Here is a 23,751-nt window from a genome sequence, read left to right on the forward strand (position 1 = left end):
ACTGGGGTGGGGGAGACTGCGCTCAGAGTCCATTCTGAAGGTCCAGACTCCAGTGCCCTTTGTATGCAGTTAAATGAGGGTCATTGGTGAATGTGTGGTTGCACAAGGGGAACCAGTAGGAGTGCAAGAGACACTGCTGACAAAGCTAGTGTGGAGGAAGGAGTAGTAGGGAAAGGATCCATGTGGTTCAAAAAAGAACAGCAGCTAAAAGAACAGAGAAAGTGAAGTGCATGGGCTGAACAGGCTCTTTATAAAACAAAACATAATATATAGGAAACAGCCCCACTGGTGGTGCCCATGGCAGGAGGCCTGAGGGTAAAAGACATTGTGGGCTTTGGGCAAGGGCCATCAAGCAGGAACCTGGAAACTGGCAGAGACTCCAAGTGGATCACCCCAGGGCTGATGCTGCTTCTGTTGCTGGAATCTTTTTCCCAGCTGCTGAGCCTTGGAGGCACCTGGGGGACAGGTGAAACTGTACAGTGCCTGGGTTGGTGTCAAATGAAATGCCAAAGTTCAGGGATTCCCCAGTGAATTCTGGGGTGCTGTCATTCACACTGCTGTATGGAGCAGAGAGGAGACTGTGGCTCTTGGATGAAAGTAGGGGTGGGCACCAGAGAGCCAGACAGAGGTTGAGAAAAGTTGCTTCAGGTCCTATCAAGTTTCTCCTCATCTCTCTGCCTCCATAGGGTCCATTCAATGCTCTATGCCCCCTTTTGCCTTCCTCCCTGGGGTCTCCCTCTGTCCTCTCTCCTCCACTCATCCCTCAGTCAAGCTGAAGAATTTCTGGCTCCAGAGCAGCACCTCCTCCTCGCCTTTCTCTTCACTCAGCACTTGATATGTCTCATTCCTGCGGCAACCATGACGAAGCACCTGAGCAGATAGATAGAGAGATAGGTTTCAGAGTAGCAGCCGTGTTAGTCTGTATTCGCAAAAAGAAAAGGAGTACTTGTGGCACCTTAGAGACTAACAAATTTATTAGAGCATAAGCTTTCGTGAGCTACAGCTCACTTCATCGGATGCATTTGGATAGATAGATAGAGAGATAGACAACCTTATCCCCAGAGATTGGTGCAGACCCCTCTCTCCCCTCCACTCTAGAGTCAAGGGACCCAAACGCCAGCCAAAGGGAGTCCTGGGAGTGAAAGGCGCTGTCTCCCAGTAACATGAGCCCGGCAAGTATGAGAGCCTGTCCCTTGACCAATGGAGGGCCTGGAAGAGAGGGTCCTGTTCCTAGGTCACTGCAGGGTGGAGATCCTGGGTAGGGAGAACCAATCAAAGTGGCAGAGGGGCGATTCCTGATGGGAAATGTGGCTGGGCTGCACTAGGTTGGTGACCTAGGATTTATTTATTTTTCTCCCATTTTGTTCTCCATAATTTCAGATTTCATTAAAAATAACTTTTTGAAGGTTAAGGGCCTGAGATATACACGAGGTCAGACTAGATGGTCTAATGGTCCCTTCTGCCTTAAACTCTACAAATTTATGACCTAAGTTTCTAGCCCTGATGGTTGTGAAGAAAACCTTCAAAATATGAACTCATGACATCTGCCTGAATGTGCAGACAGCTTGAAACAAGGGCTCTGAGTGGCTTAACCTGCCATGTTTATTTCAGTGGGTGCTAACTCACATGTCCAATTATGCTGATTTAAAATGTCAGCATTGTTCTCTGAGAGACAAGGTGGGTGTGGTAATATCTGTTAGCAATGTCAGTCCCAGGATATTAGCGTGACAAGGTATTTGTTTTATATCTAATTACAGCTGTGAATAAGAAGAAAGGAGGAGGATCAATTTATGGAATTTTGCATAATCTACTGTGCAAAATTTGACCTTTCAGTTTGTGCCCCTAGTGCACGGTGCCTGGAAGAGACACAACTTTTCTGCCCCCAGTCTGTGAAGCCAAAGGTCTTAGAGAAGGAGTGGACCCCGGGGGGGGGGGGGCTAGTTGACTCTGGTGGTGGATATGGGGTGTGATAATAAAGTGGTGGGATAGCTCCCTTTGATGGACACCCAGCCTGTTAGCTGTAAAATCCCTCTTGGTAGTTGTTCTTTAATTGCTTTACCCATAAAAGGTTAAAAATTCCTACAGGTAAAGAAAAAAAAAAGTGGGCAACTGACCAAAAGAGCCAATGGGAAGGTTAGAACTTTTTAAAATGGGGAAAGAAACTTCCCCTTTGTCTGTTTTCTGGGCTGCAGGGACAGAGCAGCAATGCTGTGTAAGTTTTGAACCAGGCATGAAAAATTATCTTCCCTAGAAGGAATCATTTGGATAGGGAACGTTTAGATAAATTTGATCAGGCTTATTCTTTATTTTGGATTGTGGATCTCCTCTGTGCTAACTTCAGATGTTTTTGTTTGCTTGTAACCCTTAAACTGAACAAGAAAGCTATTTTGGGTGCTTGATTTTTGGAATTGCTCTTTTAAAATCTAGCAAAAGCCTAAGTTCCAGATGTATTTTCTTTTTGTTTTTAATAAAATTTACCTTTTTTAAGAACAGGTTTGGATTTTTGGTGTCCTGAGAGATTTGTGCATATGTTGTTTAATTAGCTGGAAACCACAGCTGATTTCTTTTGTTTTCTTTCTCAGCTCTTCCCCGGAGGGGGGTGGTAAAAGGGCTTGAGGGTACCCCACAGGGAGGAATTCCCAAGTGCTCCTTCCTGGGTTCAAAGGGATTTTTTTTGCATTTGGGTGGTAGCAGTGTTTGACCAAGCTAAGGTCAGAGAAAAGCTGTAACCGTGCGAGTTTAATACAAGCCTGGAGTGGCAAGTATTGATTTTTAAAATCCTTGCAGGCCCCTACCTTCTGCACTCAGAGTGACAGAGTGGGGATTCAGCCTTGACATGGTGGCAGAGTGGTGGGATCATTTTGAACCAGAAGCACAGACCTCAGGATTTTAAAAGGACACATTTTTCCTTTTGGCTGCTTGAAAGCCAGGAAATCTCCCCCCCCCCTTCCCTTCCCTTTCTTTTCTTTTCTTTTCTTTTCTCCCTGAGGGGGAACAGGCACACCAAAGGAGCCTGGGAGTCCAACAAGCAGTTGTTTTTTTCTTTTCTAGCTTTGTGGCAACAAAATAGTTAGGCTAGAGTAGGGCAGCCTGTGCATGAGGTTGAGGTCAGGCACCGAAATCCTAGAGAAACCAATCTCCCCAAAATGGCAGGCCACGGGGAAGACAGACCCAAATCAAGCCCAAACATTCAGCTCCATGACAGAAATGCAGGGAAAGGATGGGGGACCAGGAACTTCCCAGGAGGGAAGGGTCAGCCCTCCCCAACCCAAGATCCAGGTGCCAGGATGGAGGGATGCCTTTAACTCAGGCCAAGTTCTAACTGAGGCAGAAAGGAATTTCTTCCTAGAGATGAAGCGCTTGGAAGAGGACGACAAGTGTTTGGAAGTGGAAGTGGTGGAAGTGGAGGCAAAGCGCTTGGAAGTGGAGGAGAGGAGAAGCGCTTGGAAATGAAGCACTCGGAAATGAAGCACTCGGAGGCAGAAATGGAGCTGAAGCGCTGAGAGCTGGAAAAGGCTAAGCTGGATCCACCAGGTAACCCTAACAGTCCTTCTCCAGGTGCCACTCCCCGTTCCAATAAATTCCCCACATACAAGGTAGGCGATGATACAGAGGCCTTCTTAGAAAATTTCAAAAGGGCCTGCCTTGGATACAACACCCCATAGACCAGTATATGATGGAACTGAGGCCGCAGCTCAGTGGACCCTTAGCAGAGGTAGCAGCTAAAATGCCTAAAGAACACACGAATAAGTACGAACTTTTTAAACGAAAGGCCAGAATTAGGATGGGGCTAACACCCGAGCATGGCCGTCAGCAGTTCAGAGCCCTAAGGTGGAAACCAGATGTGGCATTTTCCCGACCAAGCCAATTTTACTAAGCCAATATCAGAGAAAAGCTGTAACCTTGGGAGTTTAATACAAGCCTGGAGTGGCCAGTATTAATTTTTAGAATCCTTGCGGGTCCCCACCTTCTGTACTTGGTATGACAGAGTGGGGATTCAGCCTTGACATGGGGTCAGGTGGATTTCTCCTCCGCCTTAGTGGTTGGTGCACCTTCCTCCGCTGTTTTCTCCCCAATGGCACCATTGCATCGATTACACTCAGATTTTTCTTCAAAATCATAAAGACTAGAAAACCTTTTTGATAGACATTTAAATTTTAAATTTTATCACGAGTCTAAGGCACATGGTATGTGCCTGGTTCTAGGTATAACCAAATCCCACTGAGGAGTCAAGCCTGAAGAGTTCAGCAGAGGATGTCTGATCATGTTTTGAACATCTGCACTGTCTACTGCAAGTGGCATCTCCTTTTGGAAACCCAAGTGGGTGAAGCTTGATTTTTGGGTGGAGCTTAGGAGAGTACCACCACACATACCCCCAATTCAAGTCCTGCAGGAGGGGAAAATCTTGGGGCAGGAAAGAGCCAGGAGATGGGGAAACTGAAGTTGGGAGGGCTGCCATTCTGGACAGTGAATGGTCAGTGTGGAACGGGGCAGATCCCTGGGGAGTGGGGCTGGTCCTCACCTTCTGGCTGCTGAGGCTGCGCTGTAGGCACTGGTGGCTCTTGAATGCACAGTAATTAGGGTGCTGAACTCTGTCTGAGTCACAGATCTGGGGAGAGGAGTGAAATGTTAGAGAGAAAATAGAGGCGAGGAGAAGGGATGAGGGGACAGTGGAGTTCGGCACTTACTTTGTTTGGGAAGTCTCCTCCTTGGAAGAAAGCATATTCCACTTGCAGCCAAAGGATCACACGGGGGTCATCACAGCCATGTGTGGCCAGGCGGTCACACCAATAATGTGCACGCAGCCCTCCGTACACCTCCATCCCATAATACCCCATTGCCTCCAGGGAACCAACCTGCAAACGGAGGGGAGGATTAGAGATAGGTAAACTTCCCTACTGCAATGCCCTGGTTGTGCTTAATCCAAAAATCTGCCGCAGAGCCAGGTCTGTACCTTATTGCCCACAGCTTGATACTGGGCAGAGATCTCAGGGTTGATGTAGGTAGTGAAGGTCCCAGCATCACAGTGAACACGTCTCAAATCTGACACCGCATGGCACTGCTCCCTCTTCAGTGAGCAGAAGGCACAGTCAGGGCACAGATCCATGTGGTGCCTTCCAAGACTATCGCACACCTAGAGAGGAAGACAACTGCAAAGTGAAGAGGCTGTGGTGGACTGAATGGGGCAGGGAGGAAGGGGGCATGGGGAGACAGAGAGCTGGTCTCAAGGGCCTCCTATGCTTCAAGGGCCAACTAATGTATAATCTAGTCACTCCAGCCCCAGCCTCTTCCACCAAGAGGGACTGTAGAGAGCAGAGCCAGAGCACTGCCTATTTGTGGAGTTCTCATATACTCCTGTACGAGATGCTACAGTCAGGAAGAACTGCTAAGAGGGATTAGAGAGTGTTGCCACAGAGGCTAGATAGTGATTCTTACCGAATCCCCAAAATCAAGGGTTCTTGCCTCCATTCGCTTCCAAGCCTGGGTAATGGCTGATGAGAGGCAGATGCCCTCCAGCATTGCATAGCAGAGAATCACCAGAGCCTCATCCCTTTCCAGAGCTAAGAGGCTAATGCAGAGAAAGAAACAGAGAAAGGAACAGCAAGTCAATTTCTGGGATCTGTAGTTTCCTGCTGGTTCTTTAAGGGATGAGCGGAGAGTGCTGCACTGGCTCATAGTCCAGAAGTTCTGCGTGTTTGTACAAGTGGCAGGCATGTGTGCAGTGTTTGTATGTGTAATACGTTTGTGGGGGTTTATTTAGTGTATATTTATCAATATGTGAAGGGGAATTTCTACAATGAGGAGCATTATTGAGCATTATCAGGAGGCACTACTGCAGTTCTTGCTAGTTTTGTTTATTTGAAGATACAGGAATTAGATCTTGGAGAACTGCTTATTGTCAGCTGTAGTGACACACAACACAACATACAGTCAGTCTGTGGAACTCTTTGCCAGAGGATGTTGTGAAGGCCAAGACTATAACAGGGTTCAAAAAAGAACTAGATAAATTCATGGAGGATAGGTCCATGAATGGCTATTAGCCAGGATGGGCAGGGATGGTGTCCCTAGCCTCTGTTTGCCAGAAGCTGGGAATGGGCGACAGGGGATGGGATCACTTGATGATTTTCTGTTCATTCCCTCTCAGTCATCTGGCACTGGCCACTGTTGGAAGACAAGATACTGGGCTAGATGGACCTTTGGTCTGACCCAGGATGGCTGTTCTTATGGAAGCTAAACATACCAGTGAAAAATCTATGGCCAGTAGGATTAAAGACAATGAAGAACATATATCAAGAAGAATGGTATGGACCTATTACTAGAAAGGGATTACTAGCAATGGTATGGACCTATTACTAGAAAGGGATGGTCTAAATGGTCAATGATGCAGAAAAAGCCGAAAATGTTCAATAAATACTTCTGTTTTTGGAAAGAAGCTGGATGACATTCATAGCTTGCAGTGATAACAAAATACTTTATATTCTGACAATAAGTAGGAGGGAAGCAGCAGATAAATATAAATAATATTAACTGCAGGACTTGATAATTTTCACCCAAGAGTTTTAAAAGAATTTTGAAGTATTGAGGTGTTCATTCAGCCATTGATAATAGTATTTAACAAATCTAGAATATTAGGGAAGTGTCAGAGGACAGGAAAAATGTGAAGTATCAATATAATAAAGGATAAATGAGATGACTGAGGTAACAAGAGGCTGGTTAGCCTGACCTTGGGTGACGAAGTGGGAATGTTCTTAATGTTTTCTCTGAATACTCAGTTTCCCCTATGCATTTCTTAAGTATTTAGGTGGTGGGATAAGGGTGTGTGATTGTTGCAGAGCCCTAGAGGGCAGGGGTGTGCAGGGGTCTGCATGGAGAATGGCCGACACCTTGTCTCCTGGCAACTGATGGTCTGGGCTCCTCCCCTGCAAGGTGCCAACTGAAGGTGTTGGAGAACAAAGAAATCAGGTGGTCTCCTTGCCCGGGGGGCGGGGGGAGAAAGAGACAAAGGCCAGAGTAGGGGCTGGAGGGAGTTGCAGTTTGAAGCTGGCTGGGGAAACAGAGGGAGGCCCAACCCTGGGGTCTGGGCTCTCTACTCCCCAAGATGGACCTGACTGAGGGATCCTGTCTTCTGTACCTATAAGCTCTGTTTTGGACTGTGTTCCTGTCGTCTAATAAACATTCTGTTTTATTGGCTGGCTGCGAGTCACAGTGAATCGCAGGAAGTGTGGGGTGCAGGGCCCCGACTCCCCCACACTCTGTTGACAACTGGTGGTAGCGGTGGGACGTACTGCACCCCGTGGATGGCTTTTCCTGCAGTAAATGACTGGGGAAGCAGTAAAACGAAGGGAGATTAATGAGGACCAGGTATGCTGAAGACTCAGAGAGGAGCGGTTTCGGGGGGCGGAGGAGCTACGCTTAACCCCTGGGAGTGTGTGACCAGCGAGAAGGACTGTTGCAGTAACAGGGGGCCCCTGGGGACTGCAGTGAGCGATCCCAGGGGTGCAGGAGTCTGCGGCTTAACCGTGGGAGAGAAGTGGTGACCTGGAGAAGGGTTGGCACAGTAGGGGTTCTTCCTGGAAACCGTAGGGAGCTGAGAGCATGCAGGCCTGTGAGTCCACAACAACTTAGGCCATCACTTCGCTGTTCCCATCACCATCTCCTTAAGAAGGACATTGTAAACCTGTGCAAAAAGGGAGGATTATGCTTTGGAAAGTTCACCAAAGCAGAGTTAGTTGTGCAGCTGGAGGACGATGACCACTCTAAGGAGCAGATTCCTAACCCAAATGGGGCTACAAGAGGATATGGGAGCAGCTGGAGTGGTAGCCAGGCATCCCATGACTCCTGTCCCCAACCCGATGGAGATCTTCAAGATCGGGTTCCCCATCAGGGGATCTGAGATGGATGGGATTGGAGCTGAATCTGAGAGAACTGGAGGACAGTGAGAAGGAGCGAGAGGACCGTGAGAGACAACGAGAGCCCAAGAGAGAGCTGCAGGGGAAGCAGCAGCAACATGAATTGGCGACGGTGGAGAGAAGAGACATAGGAGACTTCCCGGGGTGAGTGGGGATATACCCTGGGGTGCCTGTTCTGCAGGGAACCTTGATACTAAATTGCTGCCCCTGGTTAATAAGGTGAGGGATGTGGATGCCCACCTCACTGCCTTTGAGCAGGCTGGCAATTTGAACCAGGGGGACCCTGCAGAAAAGCCTGGTATCTAGCTCCCTTGGCTGGGTCCCAAGGCTATAAATGCCATCAGCCAGATGGGTGGGTGGTGGACAGGCTTATATGTCTGGCCTATATGTCTGCATGGACTCTCCTGGGCTCAGGCCCCTCGGACCCACAGTGGGAGCAGAAGGTGATGGGCAATGGGGAGACATTCCTGGGGTGGCAAGATTCTGTGACAGAGAGAACCCTTGTCAGGCCCCAGGTGGTGCAGCCCCACCAGATGCTGCAGGGCTGTGTGACCTCGGTGAAGGTCCCAGGTATGCAGCCTTTCACCCTGCCTATGACCCAGATCCCTATGCAGACACAGGAGGAGTTAGGCTGGCTGGTAGTTGGGGTTCTCCAAGATATCGGCTGTGAGGTCCTGTTGGGGGATGACTGTGTCTATTTGGGACAGGATCCAGACCCTGCTCCTGTAATGGCCAAGGATTTGAATTTGAATCCAGGAAACCAATCAGGGGAGACTGAAATTGTCAGTGGAAATGCAAATGACCTGGTTGGCAGTGGGGAGGAGCTTCTAGGCTCAGGATACCTGCCTGCCACCATCCAGATCCCTTGGGCTGAGTGGGAGGGAAAGATGCTCCCTGCCCCCCTGCACACCAGAGAGGGGGCTCATGCTGGCTCTGATGCTGTGACTAAAGCAGTGAGCTCGCTGCCTGCCCCCACTGGGACAGCAAGGGCAGCGCTGAGCACAGTGGGAGCTAAGACCCCAGCTGAGGGGGGGTGGGGGAAATACAGGCAGGGCAGGTCGGCTGCCAACCAGGTTTGCCTTGTCCAGACGTGCTGCTGGGAAGTAATCCCACAGCAGGGAGGGAGCTACTAGGGACAGGGCTCAGCAGAGCGGTGACCCCAGGCCCAGTCAGCGAGAGGGAACAGGTTCCACACCCTTCCCCAGAAGCTGAATTCCAGACTGAGCTGCAGAAGGATCCCTCCTTGGAGAAGCTGAGGGAACTTGCTGGTTACAGCGCTGCAGACCCGCTTGGGGAAGGCTGCAGGGAAAGATTCCTGTGGGAGAAGGTTTCAGAGTAGCAGCCGTGTTAGTCTGTATTCGCAAAAAGAAAAGGAGTACTTGTGGCACCTTAGAGACTAACAAATTTATCTGAGCATAAGCTTTCGTGAACTACAGCTCACTTCATCGGATGCATTCAGTGGAAAATACAGTGGGGAGATTTATATACACACACACACAGAGAACATGAAACAATGGGTTTATCATACACACTGTAAGGAGAGTGATCACTTAAGATAAGCCATCACCAACAGCAGGGGGGGGAAAGGAGGAAAACCTTTCATGGTGACAAGCAGGTAGGCTAATTCCAGCAGTTAACAAGAATATCAGAGGAACAGTGGGGGGTGGGGTGGGAGGGAGAAATACCATGGGGAAATAGTTTTACTTTGTGTAATGACTCATCCATTCCCAGTCTCTATTCAAGCCTAAATTAATTGTATCCAGTTTGCAAATTAATTCCAATTCAGCAGTCTCTCGTTGGCGTCTGTTTTTGAAGCTTTTTTGTTGAAGTATAGCCACTCTTAGGTCTGTGATCGAGTGACCAGAGAGATTGAAGTGTTCTCCAACTGGTTTTTGAATGTTATAATTCTTGACGTCTGATTTGTGTCCATTCATTCTTTTACGTAGAGACTGTCCAGTTTGGCCAATGTACATGGCAGAGGGGCATTGCTGGCACATGATGGCATATCACATTGGTAGATGCGCAGGTGAACGAGCCTCTGATAGTGTGGCTGATGTGATTAGGCCCTATGATGGTATCCCCTGAATAGATATGTGGACAGAGTTGGCAACGGGCTTTGTTGCAAGGATAGGTTCCTGGGTTAGTGGTTCTGTTGTGTGGTTGCTGGTGAGTATTTGCTTCAGATTGGGGGGCTGTCTGTAAGCAAGGACTGGTCTGTCTCCCAAGATCTGAGAGAGCGATGGCTCGTCCTTCAGGATAGGTTGTAGATCCTTGATGATGCGTTGGAGAGGTTTTAGTTGGGGGCTGAAGGTGATGGCTAGTGGCGTTCTGTTGTTTTCTTTGTTGGGCCTGTCCTGTAGTAGGTGACTTCTGGGTACTCTTCTGGCTCTGTCAATCTGTTTCTTCACTTCAGCAGGTGGGTATTGTAGTTGTAGGAATGCATGATAGAGATCTTGTAGGTGTTTGTCTCTGTCTGAGGGGTTATATCGTAGCGCTTGGCTGTAGACAATGGATCGAGTGGTATGATCTGGATGAAAGCTAGAGGCATGTAGGTAGGAATAGCGGTCAGTAGGTTTCCGATATAGGGTGGTGTTTATGTGACCATCGCTTATTAGCACCGTAGTGTCCAGGAAGTGGATCTCTTGTGTGGACTGGTCCAGGCTGAGGTTGATGGTGGGATGGAAATTGTTGAAATCATGGTGGAATTCCTCAAGAGCTTCTTTTCCATGGGTCCAGATGATGAAGATGTCATCAATGTAGCGCAAGTAGAGTAGGGGCATTAGGGGACGAGAGCTGAGGAAGCGTTGTTCTAAGTCAGCCATAAAAATGTTGGCATACTGTGGGGCCATGCGGGTACCCATCGCAGTGCCGCTGATTTCAAGGTATAAATTGTCACCAAATGTGAAATAGTTATGGGTCAGGACAAAGTCACAAAGTTCTGCCACCAGGTTAGCCGTGACAGTATCGGGGATACTGTTCCTGACGGCTTGTAGTCCATTTTTGTGTGGAATGTTGGTGTAGAGGGCTTCTACATCCATAGTGGCTAGGATGGTGTTTTTAGGAAGATCACCAATGGACTGTAGTTTCCTCAGGAAATCGGTGGTGTCTCGAAGATAGCTGGGAGTGCTGGTAACGAAGGGCCTGAGGAGGGAGTCTACATAGCCAGACAATCCTGCTGTCAGGGTGCCAATGCCTGAGATGATGGGGCGTCCAGGATTTCCAGGTTTATGGATCTTGGGTAGCAGATAGAATACCCCAGGTCGGGGCTCCAGTGGTGTGTCTGTGCGGATTTGTTCTTGTGCTTTTTCAGGGAGTTTCTTGAGCAAATGCTGTAGTTTCTTTTGGTAACTCTCAGTAGGATCAGAGGGTAATGGCTTGTAGAAAGTGGTGTTGGAGAGCTGCCTAGTAGCCTCTTGTTCATACTCCGACCTATTCATGATGACGACAGCACCTCCTTTGTCAGCCGTTTTGATTATGATGTCAGAGTTGTTTCTGAAATTGTGGAAAAGCAGCATCGCTTATCCCATAACCTCAGCCATGCAGAACACAGTGCCATCCACAGCCTCAGAAACAACTCTGACATCATAATCAAAAAGGCTGACAAAGGAGGTGCTGTCGTCATCATGAATAGGTCGGAGTATGAACAAGAGGCTACTAGGCAGCTCTCCAACACCACTTTCTACAAGCCATTACCCTCTGATCCTACTGAGAGTTACCAAAAGAAACTACAGCATTTGCTCAAGAAACTCCCTGAAAAAGCACAAGAACAAATCCGCACAGACACACCCCTGGAGCCCCGACCTGGGGTATTCTATCTGCTACCCAAGATCCATAAACCTGGAAATCCTGGATGCCCCATCATCTCAGGCATTGGCACCCTGACAGCAGGATGGTCTGGCTATGTAGACTCCCTCCTCAGGCCCTTCGTTACCAGCACTCCCAGCTATCTTCGAGACACCACCGATTTCCTGAGGAAACTACAGTCCATTGGTGATCTTCCTAAAAACACCATCCTAGCCACTATGGATGTAGAAGCCCTCTACACCAACATTCCACACAAAGATGGACTACAAGCCGTCAGGAACAGTATCCCCGATACTGTCACGGCTAACCTGGTGGCTGAACTTTGTGACTTTGTCCTGACCCATAACTATTTCACATTTGGTGACAATGTATACCTTGAAATCAGCGGCACTGCGATGGGTACCCGCATGGCCCCACAGTATGCCAACATTTTTATGGCTGACTTAGAACAACGCTTCCTCAGCTCTCGTCCCCTAATGCCCCTACTCTACTTGCGCTACATTGATGACATCTTCATCATCTGGACCCATGGAAAAGAAGCTCTTGAGGAATTCCACCATGATTTCAACAATTTCCATCCCACCATCAACCTCAGCCTGGACCAGTCCACACAAGAGATCCACTTCCTGGACACTACGGTGCTAATAAGCGATGGTCACATAAACACCACCCTATATCGGAAACCTACTGACCGCTATTCCTACCTACATGCCTCTAGCTTTCATCCAGATCATACCACTCGATCCATTGTCTACAGCCAAGCGCTACGATATAACCGCATTTGCTCCAACCCCTCAGACAGAGACAAACACCTACAAGATCTCTATCATGCATTCCTACAACTACAATACCCACCTGCTGAAGTGAAGAAACAGATTGACAGAGCCAGAAGAGTACCCAGAAGTCACCTACTACAGGACAGGCCCAACAAAGAAAACAACAGAACGCCACTAGCCATCACCTTCAGCCCCCAACTAAAACCTCTCCAACGCATCATCAAGGATCTACAACCTATCCTGAAGGACGAGCCATCGCTCTCTCAGATCTTGGGAGACAGACCAGTCCTTGCTTACAGACAGCCCCCCAATCTGAAGCAAATACTCACCAGCAACCACACACCACACAACAGAACCACTAACCCAGGAACCTATCCTTGCAACAAAGCCCATTGCCAACTCTGTCCACATATCTATTCAGGGGATACCATCATAGGGCCTAATCACATCAGCCACACTATCAGAGGCTCGTTCACCTGCGCATCTACCAATGTGATATATGCCATCATGTGCCAGCAATGCCCCTCTGCCATGTACATTGGCCAAACTGGACAGTCTCTACGTAAAAGAATGAATGGACACAAATCAGACGTCAAGAATTGTAACATTCAAAAACCAGTTGGAGAACACTTCAATCTCTCTGGTCACTCGATCACAGACCTAAGAGTGGCTATACTTCAACAAAAAAGCTTCAAAAACAGACTCCAACGAGAGACTGCTGAATTGGAATTAATTTGCAAACTGGATACAATTAATTTAGGCTTGAATAGAGACTGGGAATGGATGAGTCATTCCACCAAATGCATCCGATGAAGTGAGCTGTAGCTCACGAAAGCTTATGCTCTAATAAATTTGTTAGTCTCTAAGGTGCCACAAGTACTCCTTTTCTTTTTACACAAAGTAAAACTATTTCCCCATGGTATTTCTCCCTCCCACCCCACCCCCCACTGTTCCTTTGATATTCTTCTAACTGCTGGAATTAGCCTACCTGCTTGTCACCATGAAAGGTTTTCCTCCTTTCCCCCCCCTGCTGTTGGTGATGGCTTATCTTAAGTGATCACTCTCCTTACAGTGTGTATGATAAACCCATTGTTTCATGTTCTCTGTGTGTGTGTATATAAATCTCTCCTCTGTTTTTTCCACCAAATGCATCCGATGAAGTGAGCTGTAGCTCACGAAAGCTTATGCTCTAATAAATTTGTTAGTCTCTAAGGTGCCACAAGTACTCCTTTTCTTTTTGTGGGAGAAGGGATTCCTGGACTGGGAATGGGCTCCCCAAGGGGAAGTAGAACTGTGGGGAATCAGGAGGCAGCTGGTAGTGCCCCAGAAGTATTGCCACAGGCCATTGTACCTGGCCCACGATGTCCCTCTCTCGGGACACCAGGGAATCCAGCGCACTGGGCAGCAGCTGCTGCAGAGCTTTTACTGGCCCAGATTCTGTGACGCAGTCAAGCAGTACTGCAGGTCCTGCGACCCCTGCCAGAGGGTGGGGAAGGCCCGGGATAAGGGTGAAGCTCCTTTGAGACCCCTGCCTATTATAGAGGAAACTTTCCAGAAGGTGGTTATGGACACAGTGCCCCTCAGCAAGGCGACCCGGTCAGGGAAGAAATACATCCTGGTGGTGACGGATTTCACCACCTGCTACCCAGAGGTGGTGGCTCTGTCCTCTGCCGAGGCAGACACCATGGCAGATGCGCTGCTGACCATCTTCAGCAGAGTCGGGGGATCCCCAACGAGGTCCTTACAGACCAGGAGTCCAGTTTCATGTCAGCCCTGCTCCAGGGCTTGTGGGAGAAATGTGGGGTCTGGCCCACCTGGGCCTCTGCATATCACCCTCAGTCCAACAGGCTGGTAGAGATTTTATGGGACCCTGAGGATGATGCTGAGGACTTATGAATCAGCATCTGCAGGACGGGGACAAGTACCTGCCCCACCTCCGGTACAGGGAAGTACCCCAGGAATCCACAGGGTTCTTCCTTTTCGAGCTGCTGTATGGGAGGAGAGTGAGGGGACCCCTGGACCTGGTAAGGGACGGCTGGGAGGGGAAGGGGAAGGAGAAGGGATCCCCTTGGTGGATCTCTTCCCTGAGATGGGAGTGAATCCTCCTATCAGGTGTCCCCTATCAGAGTCACTGGGAAAACAGCTCAGAATCTGGAGAAAGAGGTCAAGGACATGCTGGCTTTAGAGGTGATCCAACCGTTCAACAGCCCATGGGCCTCACCAATAGTACAGATTTTTAAGCACCATCTGCTGGCACATTTTTATTAACTGTTTCCAGATATACAGACATATAGCATACTAGTAACATCTCTCTTCCCATAAAAGAAACAATCATTTAAATTAGTCTTTGAATTTATTAGGCAACTTTATTGCTCTTCCATTCTAAGTGATGATATTTTGAGTCTCTTTCCCTCTCTCTGTTTGCCTGCAGGAAAATTCTGTGCTGTTAGATTTTCTGGCATCACCATTATGACAAATCATTAGGGTTGCTAGTAGCTGCGTCCATGTGGACTCACTTAAATCATTCCAAGAGATCAGCTGTTCCTTGGCTAATCTCAGGAAACAGCTGCAATGGTGGAATTGTTTTTATACTATCATCTTGTATGATGTTTGCTACTCTTAGCATACATGTCCCAGTCCTCCACCTCTTGTCTCTCTCATTAGGAGCTCATTATCCTCTGACTAGGTGTTGTATATGGAGCTCAGGGAGCTCTTTGTCTTTTAGCTATAGTAGTATTTGGCTTGTTGTCACTACTCTTTAACTTGGTCTGTCACCTTTTCCACCACTACTGGCTTCAAAAGCTTATTTGAGGTGAGCAGTGGAGTCCAGGGTCTACAGGATATGAGATGCTATAATGGGCTGCTGTTCATGCACCCATGCTTTCTGTTGCTGTATTTCTTCAGCCCAGTAGAGTTGTCCATGGATCTTCACTATCCCAGTTTGTCGTCTTTTCTAGTAGTTTCTTGGAAATCTTGACAGATGCTTCTGCTTTGCCATTAGACTGGCTGTGATAGGGAGAGGATGGGAAATGTTCAAATTCCCAACATGCTAACTGAGGTCCATTATCTATTACAAGAGCCCTGAAATTCCATGCCAGACAAACTGAGCGTTGCAGCATTCAATGACAGAGGCTGCTGCTGTTGCATATAAGGGAATTTATTTCCCAGTAATCCAAATACTCATCAACCATCAAAAGGTAGACTTGATTTCCCACTATACAAATGCTCCAGGCTGATAATCTTATTATAAAATTGCTTCCAATGCTCACTCGCTAGCATCACATAGAATAGTTACAAGTTCCTTCACAATTTTACATAATATTTTAGGTAAACTGGGTGCCCTTTCAAACAAAATGGTGTGTTCAGACATATAGGAATAATGAGTGCAGGCCATACCTACGGAATGAGGGACTGTAGTCTGGACAGTAGCAACAAAGAACTCAGACAAGCTCCCATTGTGATGCTGTGGTAGAAAGGGCTAATGCAATCCTTGGATGTATAAACAGAGAAGTAGTGAGTAGTAGGAAGATGATTTTACCTCCATATACAGCATTGGTGAGACCGATTCTGGAACAGTGTGTCCAGTTCTGATGCCAAAATTTTAAAAAGGTTGTTGAAAAACTGGAGGATGTGCAGAGAAGAGCCACAAAACTGACTCAAGGGCTTAAGAAAATGCCTTAGAGTGAGAAATTTAAAGAGCTTACTCTCTTTAGTTGAGCCAAAAGAAGACTAAGAGAGGACTTGAATACAGTGTATAAGTCCAGTACCTTTATGGGAACAAAATACCTGGTACTGTAGAGCTCTTAAATCTAGCAGTAAAAAGCAGAACAAGAACAAATGTCTGGAAATTGAAGCCAGACAATTTCAAATTAGAAATAAGGCACTGTCACAGTAAGGTTGAATAACCATTGGAACAAACTATCAAGAGCAACAGTGGATTCTCCATCTCTTATTGTCTTCAGATCAGGGCTGGATGCTTTTCTGGAAGATAGACTTTAATCAAATACAAGTTATAGGGCTCAATAAAGGAGTAACTGGGTGAAATTTTCTGACCTGTGACACATTAACACCTGTCAGGAATGATCTAGGTATGCTTAATCCTGCTTCGATGGGGGGGTGGGGGGGGGGGAAGAGAATTGGAGGGACTAGATGGTCTCTTTGGGGGCCTTCCAATCCTGCATTTCTATGACTTTTGTGACAGAATGTCAGACTGGATGAGCTAATGGTCCCTTCTGACCTTAAGGTCTCTATGCATTTATGAATTAACAAATCCTACAAATTGCTGTATGTCTTGCACATTTATGGAGAAGGAATGCCCCACATAGCTTGGACCTTCTCAGGGCTTGGGTTTAATCCCTGTACTGTTAGAAGGTGTCTGATATACAACATAGCTGATGGGTATGATCTCATTTTTTTCCCTCACTCAGTTTGAGATTCACTGACATATGTGGCAGAGCTCCATCCTTGTCCCCGTGGGTCCCGTGCTTCTAGGCAGTTTATGCTAGCCTCAGAGGCTCACTGTGACCCTCCACGTAGCCCTTCTCTCTCTCTAGGGCCAAGGTTACAGTCTACTGAGCCCTTTTCATCATAAGCCAGCAAGGAGGTTGGTGAGAGAACTCTCACAGTCTCTGTTGTCCCTATGGGCTTATTCCCAAACAGTTTAGCCTCCTGTCCCACAGGGGTCTGTCTTCCCCTCCCAGGAGGTATTTCTGTAGTGGCAGGTTGGGGGGAACCTGGGCCCACCCTCTACTCCAGGTTCTGGCCCAGGGACCCTAATAGTAGCAGCTGTTAGCAGCCAACCTTTCACTGCCAGAGTTGCTACATTTACCTAGGCCACTTCCCCACAGCTCTCCTGCTTCTCTCTTCTTTACCCTTACCTTAGGGCTCCCTTACCAATGACTCCAGGGTGTCTTCATTAACCAGCCACACTTCCTCTCCTCTGGCTCCCTAGCTCTATTCTGCCTGACTGGAGTGAGCCCTTTTATCAGAGGGGCCTTAATTAGAGTCAGGTGGTCACATTAGCTTAATGGCCTTACCTGACTCTTTGCAGGTTAATTGGAGTCAGGTGTTCTCCTTAGCCTGGAGCAGCCCCTGCTCTGGTAAGTCAGGGAGCAGAAAACTGTTAATCCAGTGGCCAATATATCTGCCTTCTGCTACGCTGCTGTACTCCCTTGACTCCTTCGAGGAGCAGTGGGTGCTGTCCGGGGTTCTCTGCTTGGTGTCGCCGTCCGGTTCCCTTAGTTTGACCCTTTAACCGCACCCCTGTCCCCATTGTTCATTAGTTGTCCCCCGTAATTATTTGGCTTTCCAGGTCCTGTGGACCCCCCTCTTGGCTGGGGGAGGGTCCTTTAGCAGTGGACGGGCTTCGCCCGCCCACTTCCTGGATCCCAATACAGCTACGCTGCTGTACCCAACTGGCCTGGGTCTATCACACATACTATAAAGCAGTACATGATCAGCATTAATCTCTTCAAGGGAGTCTCCACAACCAAACACTAAGGTGTCATCTGCAATTACATCAACCCCCTCGAGTCTCTCTAGCACTTCATGTTGACATCTCTGGTATGCTTCTAGTACCAGAGAAAAGTCACATGGCATTCACAGCCATCTAGATCTGACCAGAAGAGTCCAGAAAGACATCAAATGGGGGCTTTCTTCATCAGGTGTTAGCACCAGAAACCATCTATGGCAAAGAAAAGACCTTTGCCTTTGGCAGGATCCCTTCAATTGTTGATAAATGATAACAGGAACAGAGTTTGCTTGTTTTTTTACAGGTACCATATCTGTTAGATACGTAACTCTTTTTCAGACTCCCATCTCCATGAGATTGTCAGTCTGTTTTTTAAAGTATCTTCTTCAATGGAACTGCTGTTCTGTGTCATGCTCATTGTTGCAGTTTCACCCCTGGGTTGATTTCCAAGGGCCATTCTCCAGGAAGGCATCCAAGGCCTGTAAAAGCATCCCAATGATAGAGACTCTTTAATACAATGCTTATCTGTCATTGGCAAAAACCAGCTGGTTCTGCTGAAGCACCTGTGGAATTTCAGTTACAGCAGAACCCCATTTATTGGATCTATTTGGGACTGGAGCCAGATCAGATAATCAAAAATTATTTGGGATAATCTGAAGAATGGGAAAGTGAGAGTCTGCAGCACCATCTAGTGGCCACAGGAGAGATCACCTGCTTCTGCACCAGTGTGAGCTGGTTGTTTGGTTAATACCAAGAGCCAGATAATGGAGATTTCAGAGTAGCAGCCGTGTTAGTCTGTATCCGCAAAAAGAACAGAAGTACTTGTGGCACCTTAGAGACTAACAAATTTATTAGAGCATAAGCTTTTGTGGGCTACAGCCCACTTCATTGGATGCATAGAATGGAACATATAGTAAGATATAGATATAGATATAGATATAGATATATACACATACACACACATACAGATAAGTTGGAAGTTACCATACAAACTGTGAGAGGCTAATTAGTTAAGATGAGCTATTATCAGCAGGAGAAAAAAAACTTTTGTAGTGATAATCAAGATGGCCCATTTAGACAGTTGACAAGAAGGTGTGAGGATACTTAACTTAAGGAAATAGATTCAATATGTGTAATGATAATGGAGAATCAGATTACGGGGTTCTGCTGTATTTCAAATATGAATAATCTCAGGAGTTAAATTAATGTGCCATTGGAGAGATTTAGCCTGGAGTTGTTTGTTTTCCAGTAATGTGAGTGATTTATCTTGTGAAATTTTATGGTAATCTTTGCCTTGCCATAGGAATTACAGAGTTGGGCCATACCTGAAGTTTTAGTTTTGCAAACCACAGCTTTCCTTCATAGTTCATGGCCTCCGTGCAGTGCGTGGTGGTGAAGCAAGAGCTGTACTTTAGACTCCTTTTAGTCTCTCTTGAATTCAGCCTTCAGATGGCAGGCCTGCCTTCCTTCACCTCTCTCCGTGGAAACTGGCAGTCCAACCACTCTGGGGCTGGATCTCTGGGGTGCAGTCCCCTGTTTACTATTTGTGTTAATATAACAGGCCCAACTGGGTTTGGCACCCCTCAGTCCTTTTTCTCCGGGCACCTGTGAGAACAGGTGATTAAAGTAGCATTTAACTGCCAAAGGGAATACAGCATTTAGGAAAATGGGCTAACAGCAAAGACTCCTATGCACATATTTCTTTACCTAGGCATAACCATTGCTCAGATAGGTCCAGTTTATTCCCTCTCTGGGCTGGGAGAGTCAGCCTGCTTGCTGCAGTGCCTGTATCTTTCTATTAGTCTGGGTGCCAGCCTCAGTCTGCTGACAACTCACTCAGTCCCCTCCTTACCAAAGCCAGCAGGTTTAAGGTTTAGGATCCCGTCTGATCCTAGGCTGTCTGCCTTGGGAAGAATAAACCATGCCAGCCTAAATGGTGTCAGGCAGGTACCTACTTCCCAATCCATGGACCAGCCATTGAACTCCTTTGAAGTTGTTTCCTCTAGATGTCTTATCTTTGCCATTGTTTCATTTCCTGTTGGTTTCTCCCTTAACAGCCTGTTTTGCTTTAACTTTGTGCAGTCAGGCAGGACAACAATGCAGACAAGGCAGAAGTGTTCAATAAAAGTTTCTGTTCTGCATTTGGGAAAAAGACAGATGATTTCCATTGCACTAGTATCTCCTGAGGATGTTAAATAGCAGGCACTAAAGTTAGACATTTTTAAATCAGCAAGTCTGGATAACTTACATCCAAGAATTTTAAAAGAGCTGGCTGCAGAAGCTTGCTGGACCACTAATGTTGATTTTCAGTAAGTCTTGGAACACTGGGAAAGTACCAGAATACTGGAAGAAAGCTAATGGGTAGGTGAGGTTCTCAAGAGGTCAGACTAGATGACCATGATGATCCCTTCTGACCTTAAAGTCTATGAGTAAAATGGTGGCAATATTTAAAAAGGATAAACGAGATGACCCAGGTTATTATAGGCCTGTCAGTCTGACATTGATCCCCAGCAAGATAATGGAGCAGCTGATATGGGACTCAATTAATAAAGAATTAAAGGAGGGTAATATAATTAATGCCAATCAACATGGGTTTATGGAAAATAGATCCTGTCAGACTAACTTGATATCTCTGTTTGAGATTAGAAGTTAGGTTGATAAAGGTAACAGGGTTCATAGAATCATAGAATATCAGGGTTGGAAGGGACCTCAGGAGGTCATCTAGTCCAACCCCCTGCTCAAAGTAGGACCAATCCCCAACTAAATCATCCCAGTCAGGGCTTTGTCAAGCCTGACCTTAAAAACTTAAAAGGAAGGAGATTCCACCACCTCCCTAGATAACGCATTCCAGTGCTTCACCACCCTCCAAGTGAAAAAGTTTTTCTTAATATCCAACCTAAACCTCCCCCACTGCAACTTGAGACCATTGCTACTTGTTCTGTCATCTGCTACCACTGAGAACAGTCTAGATCCATCCTCTTTGGAATCCCCTTTCAGATAGTTGAAAGCAGCTATCAAATCCCCCCTCATTCTTCTCTTCTGCAGACTAAACAATCCCAGTTCCCTCAGCCTCTCCTCATAAGTCACATGTTCCAGTCCCCTAATCATTTTTGTTGCCCTTCGCTGGACGCTTTCAAATTTTTCCACATCCTTCTTGTAGTGTGGGGCCCAAAACTGGACACAGTACACCAGATGAGGCCTCACCAATGTCAAATAGAGGGGAATGATCACGTCCCTCGATCTGCTGGCATGCCCCTACATATACAGCCCAAAATTTCATTAGCCTTCTTGGCAACAAGGGCACACTGTTGACTCATATCCAGCTTCTCATCCACTGTAACCCCTAAGTCCTTCTCTGCAGAACTGCTGCCTAGCCATTCAGTCCCTAGTCTATAGCAGTGCATGGGATTCTTCCATCCTAAGTGCAGGACTCTGCACTTGTCCTTGTTAAACTTCATCTGATTTCTTTTGGCCCAATCCTCCAATTTGTCTAGGTCCCTCTGTATCCTATCCCTACCCTCCAGCGTATCTACCACTCCTCCCAGTTTAGTGTCATCTGCAAATTTGCTGAGAGTGCAGTCCACACCATCCTCCAGATACCGGCTGCCAACTAGACATAGAGCCATTGATCACTACCCATTGAGCCCGACAATCTAGCCAACTTTCTATCCACCTTATAGTCCATTCATCCAGCCCACACTTCTTTAACTTGCTGGCAAGAATACTGGTGGGAGACCATATCAAAAGCTTTGCTAAAGTCAAGGAATAACACATCCACTGCTTTCCCCTCATCCACAGAGCCAGTTATCTCATCAAAGAAGGCAATCAGATTAGTCAGGCCTGACTTGCCCTTGGTGGATCCATGCTGACTGTTCCTGATCACTTTCCTCTCCTCTAAGTGCTTCAGAATTGATTCCTTGAGGATCTGCTCCATGATTTTTCCAAGGACTGAGGTGAGGCTGACTGGCCGGTAGTTCCCAGGATCCTCCTCCTTCCCTTTTTTAAAGATGGGCACTACATTAGCCTTTTTCCAGTCGTCCAGGACCTCCCCCAATCACCATAAATTTTCAAAGATAACAGCCAATGGCTCTGCAATCACATCCGCCAACTCCTTTAGCATCCTCGGATGCAATGCATCTGGCCCTATGGACTTGTGCTCGTCTAGCTTTTCTAAATAGTCCCAAACCACTTCTTTCTCCACAGAGGGCTGGTCACCTCCTCCCCATACTGTGCTGTCCAGTACAGCAGTCTGGGAGCTGACCTTGTTCGTGAAGACAGAGGCAAAAAAAACATTGAGTACGTTAGCTTTTTCCACATCCTCTGTCACTAGGTTGCCTCCCTCATTCAGTAAGGGGCCCACACATTCCTTGACTTTCTTCTTGTTGCTAACATACCTGAAGAAACCCTTCTTGTTACTCTTAATGTCTCTTGCTCGCTGCAACTCCAGGTGTGATTTGGCCTTCCTGATTTCACTCCTGCATGCCTGAGCAATATTTTTATACTCCTTCCTGGTCATTTGTCCAATCTTCCACTTCTTGTAAACTTATTTTTTGTGTTTAAGATCAGCAAGGATTTCAGTGTTAAGCCAAGCTGGTCGCCTGCCATATTTACTATTCTTTCTACACATCGGGATGGTTTGTTCCTGTAATCTCAATAAGGATTCTTTAAATATGGAATCTACATAACATTTTAATTAAAAAACTAGAATGATATAAAGCCAACATGACATATGTTAAATGGAGTAAAATCTGGCTTACTGATAGGTCTCAACACATAATTGTAAATTGGGATCATCATTGATCACGTGTTTCTAGTGGTGTCTCACAGGGCTCGGTTCTTGGCCCTGTGCTATTTAACCTTTTTATCAATGAGCTGGAAGAAAACATAAAATCATCACTGACAAAGTTTGCAGATGACAAAAATTGGGGGAGTGGTAAATACTGAAGAGAACAGATCACTGATACAGAGTGGTCTGGATCACTTGATAAGCTGAGTGCAAGCAAACAATACGTGTTTTAATATGGCTAAATGTAAATATATCTGTGACATATAGCTAGAAAGGGTTAAACTGCAAAATAAATACCCCTCAAAAGACATGTGGGGAAATAATGTTTGTGTATTTGTGTATTTACATATGTATGAGTAGGGTCCATTATATAATCAACAGTCCCTGTCTATGCTGTATTCTGATAATTCAGAGGTCAAAAGAAGATCCTAGCATTTAAATGAATTGTAAACATGGGATATCTCAGTATTCATCTCTCTTTGAAACGTACTGTGAATGGTGGAGGAACAAGCAAATGGCCTTATGTTAATTCGTATAGCTAAGTATCGGTGATGGACCTCCTTCAAAGTCATCCTAATTACCTTTTGTTCCCTGAGGAATTCCAACTTGTCAAAAGACATAAAATTGTATAAAAGATTCTTAGATCCTGATTCTTCATCTCAGATCTGTTTAGGCTTCATCGGGGAAGTATGAGTCGCAAGACAGGTCCCAGTTATGCTGGTATGCCCAGAATATGATATTTTGACACTAGACTATGACCTATGAACTATTTCTCGTAGAACTCTTTGCAGCTAAAAAGCTCACCACCTCTGCTGTGAATCTCAATGAACTGAACTCATGTATGTATGTATATCGATCTTTTAACCATACTCTCTCTCTTTTGTTTTTTAATAAATTTTTGTTTAGTTAATAAGAATTGGCTGTAGCATGTATTTGGGTAAGATCTGAAACATTTATTAACCTGGGAGGTAATGTGTCCAATCCTTTGGGATTGGAAGAACCTTT

At 46.5% G+C, this 23,751-nt stretch overlaps 1 protein-coding gene across 1 annotated transcript in view; it reads right to left on the minus strand.

Annotated features, from left to right (window-relative positions):
* Positions 1-27: 27 nt before the first annotated feature.
* Positions 28-23,751, minus strand: part of LOC119853686 (acrosin binding protein) — a 73,749-nt gene continuing 50,025 nt past the window's right edge. The window contains exons 8-12 of the mRNA XM_038397104.2: positions 5,437-5,569; positions 4,955-5,134; positions 4,689-4,856; positions 4,523-4,609; positions 28-870 (exon numbers count right to left, since the gene is read on the minus strand). Of these exons, the coding sequence (XP_038253032.1) occupies positions 757-870; positions 4,523-4,609; positions 4,689-4,856; positions 4,955-5,134; positions 5,437-5,569 (682 nt within the window). The 3' untranslated portion in view covers positions 28-756. The remainder of the gene's footprint in view (positions 871-4,522; positions 4,610-4,688; positions 4,857-4,954; positions 5,135-5,436; positions 5,570-23,751) is intronic.

Source organism: Dermochelys coriacea, chromosome 1, assembly GCF_009764565.3.
Source record: "Dermochelys coriacea isolate rDerCor1 chromosome 1, rDerCor1.pri.v4, whole genome shotgun sequence".
Taxonomy (NCBI): Eukaryota; Metazoa; Chordata; order Testudines; family Dermochelyidae; genus Dermochelys; species Dermochelys coriacea.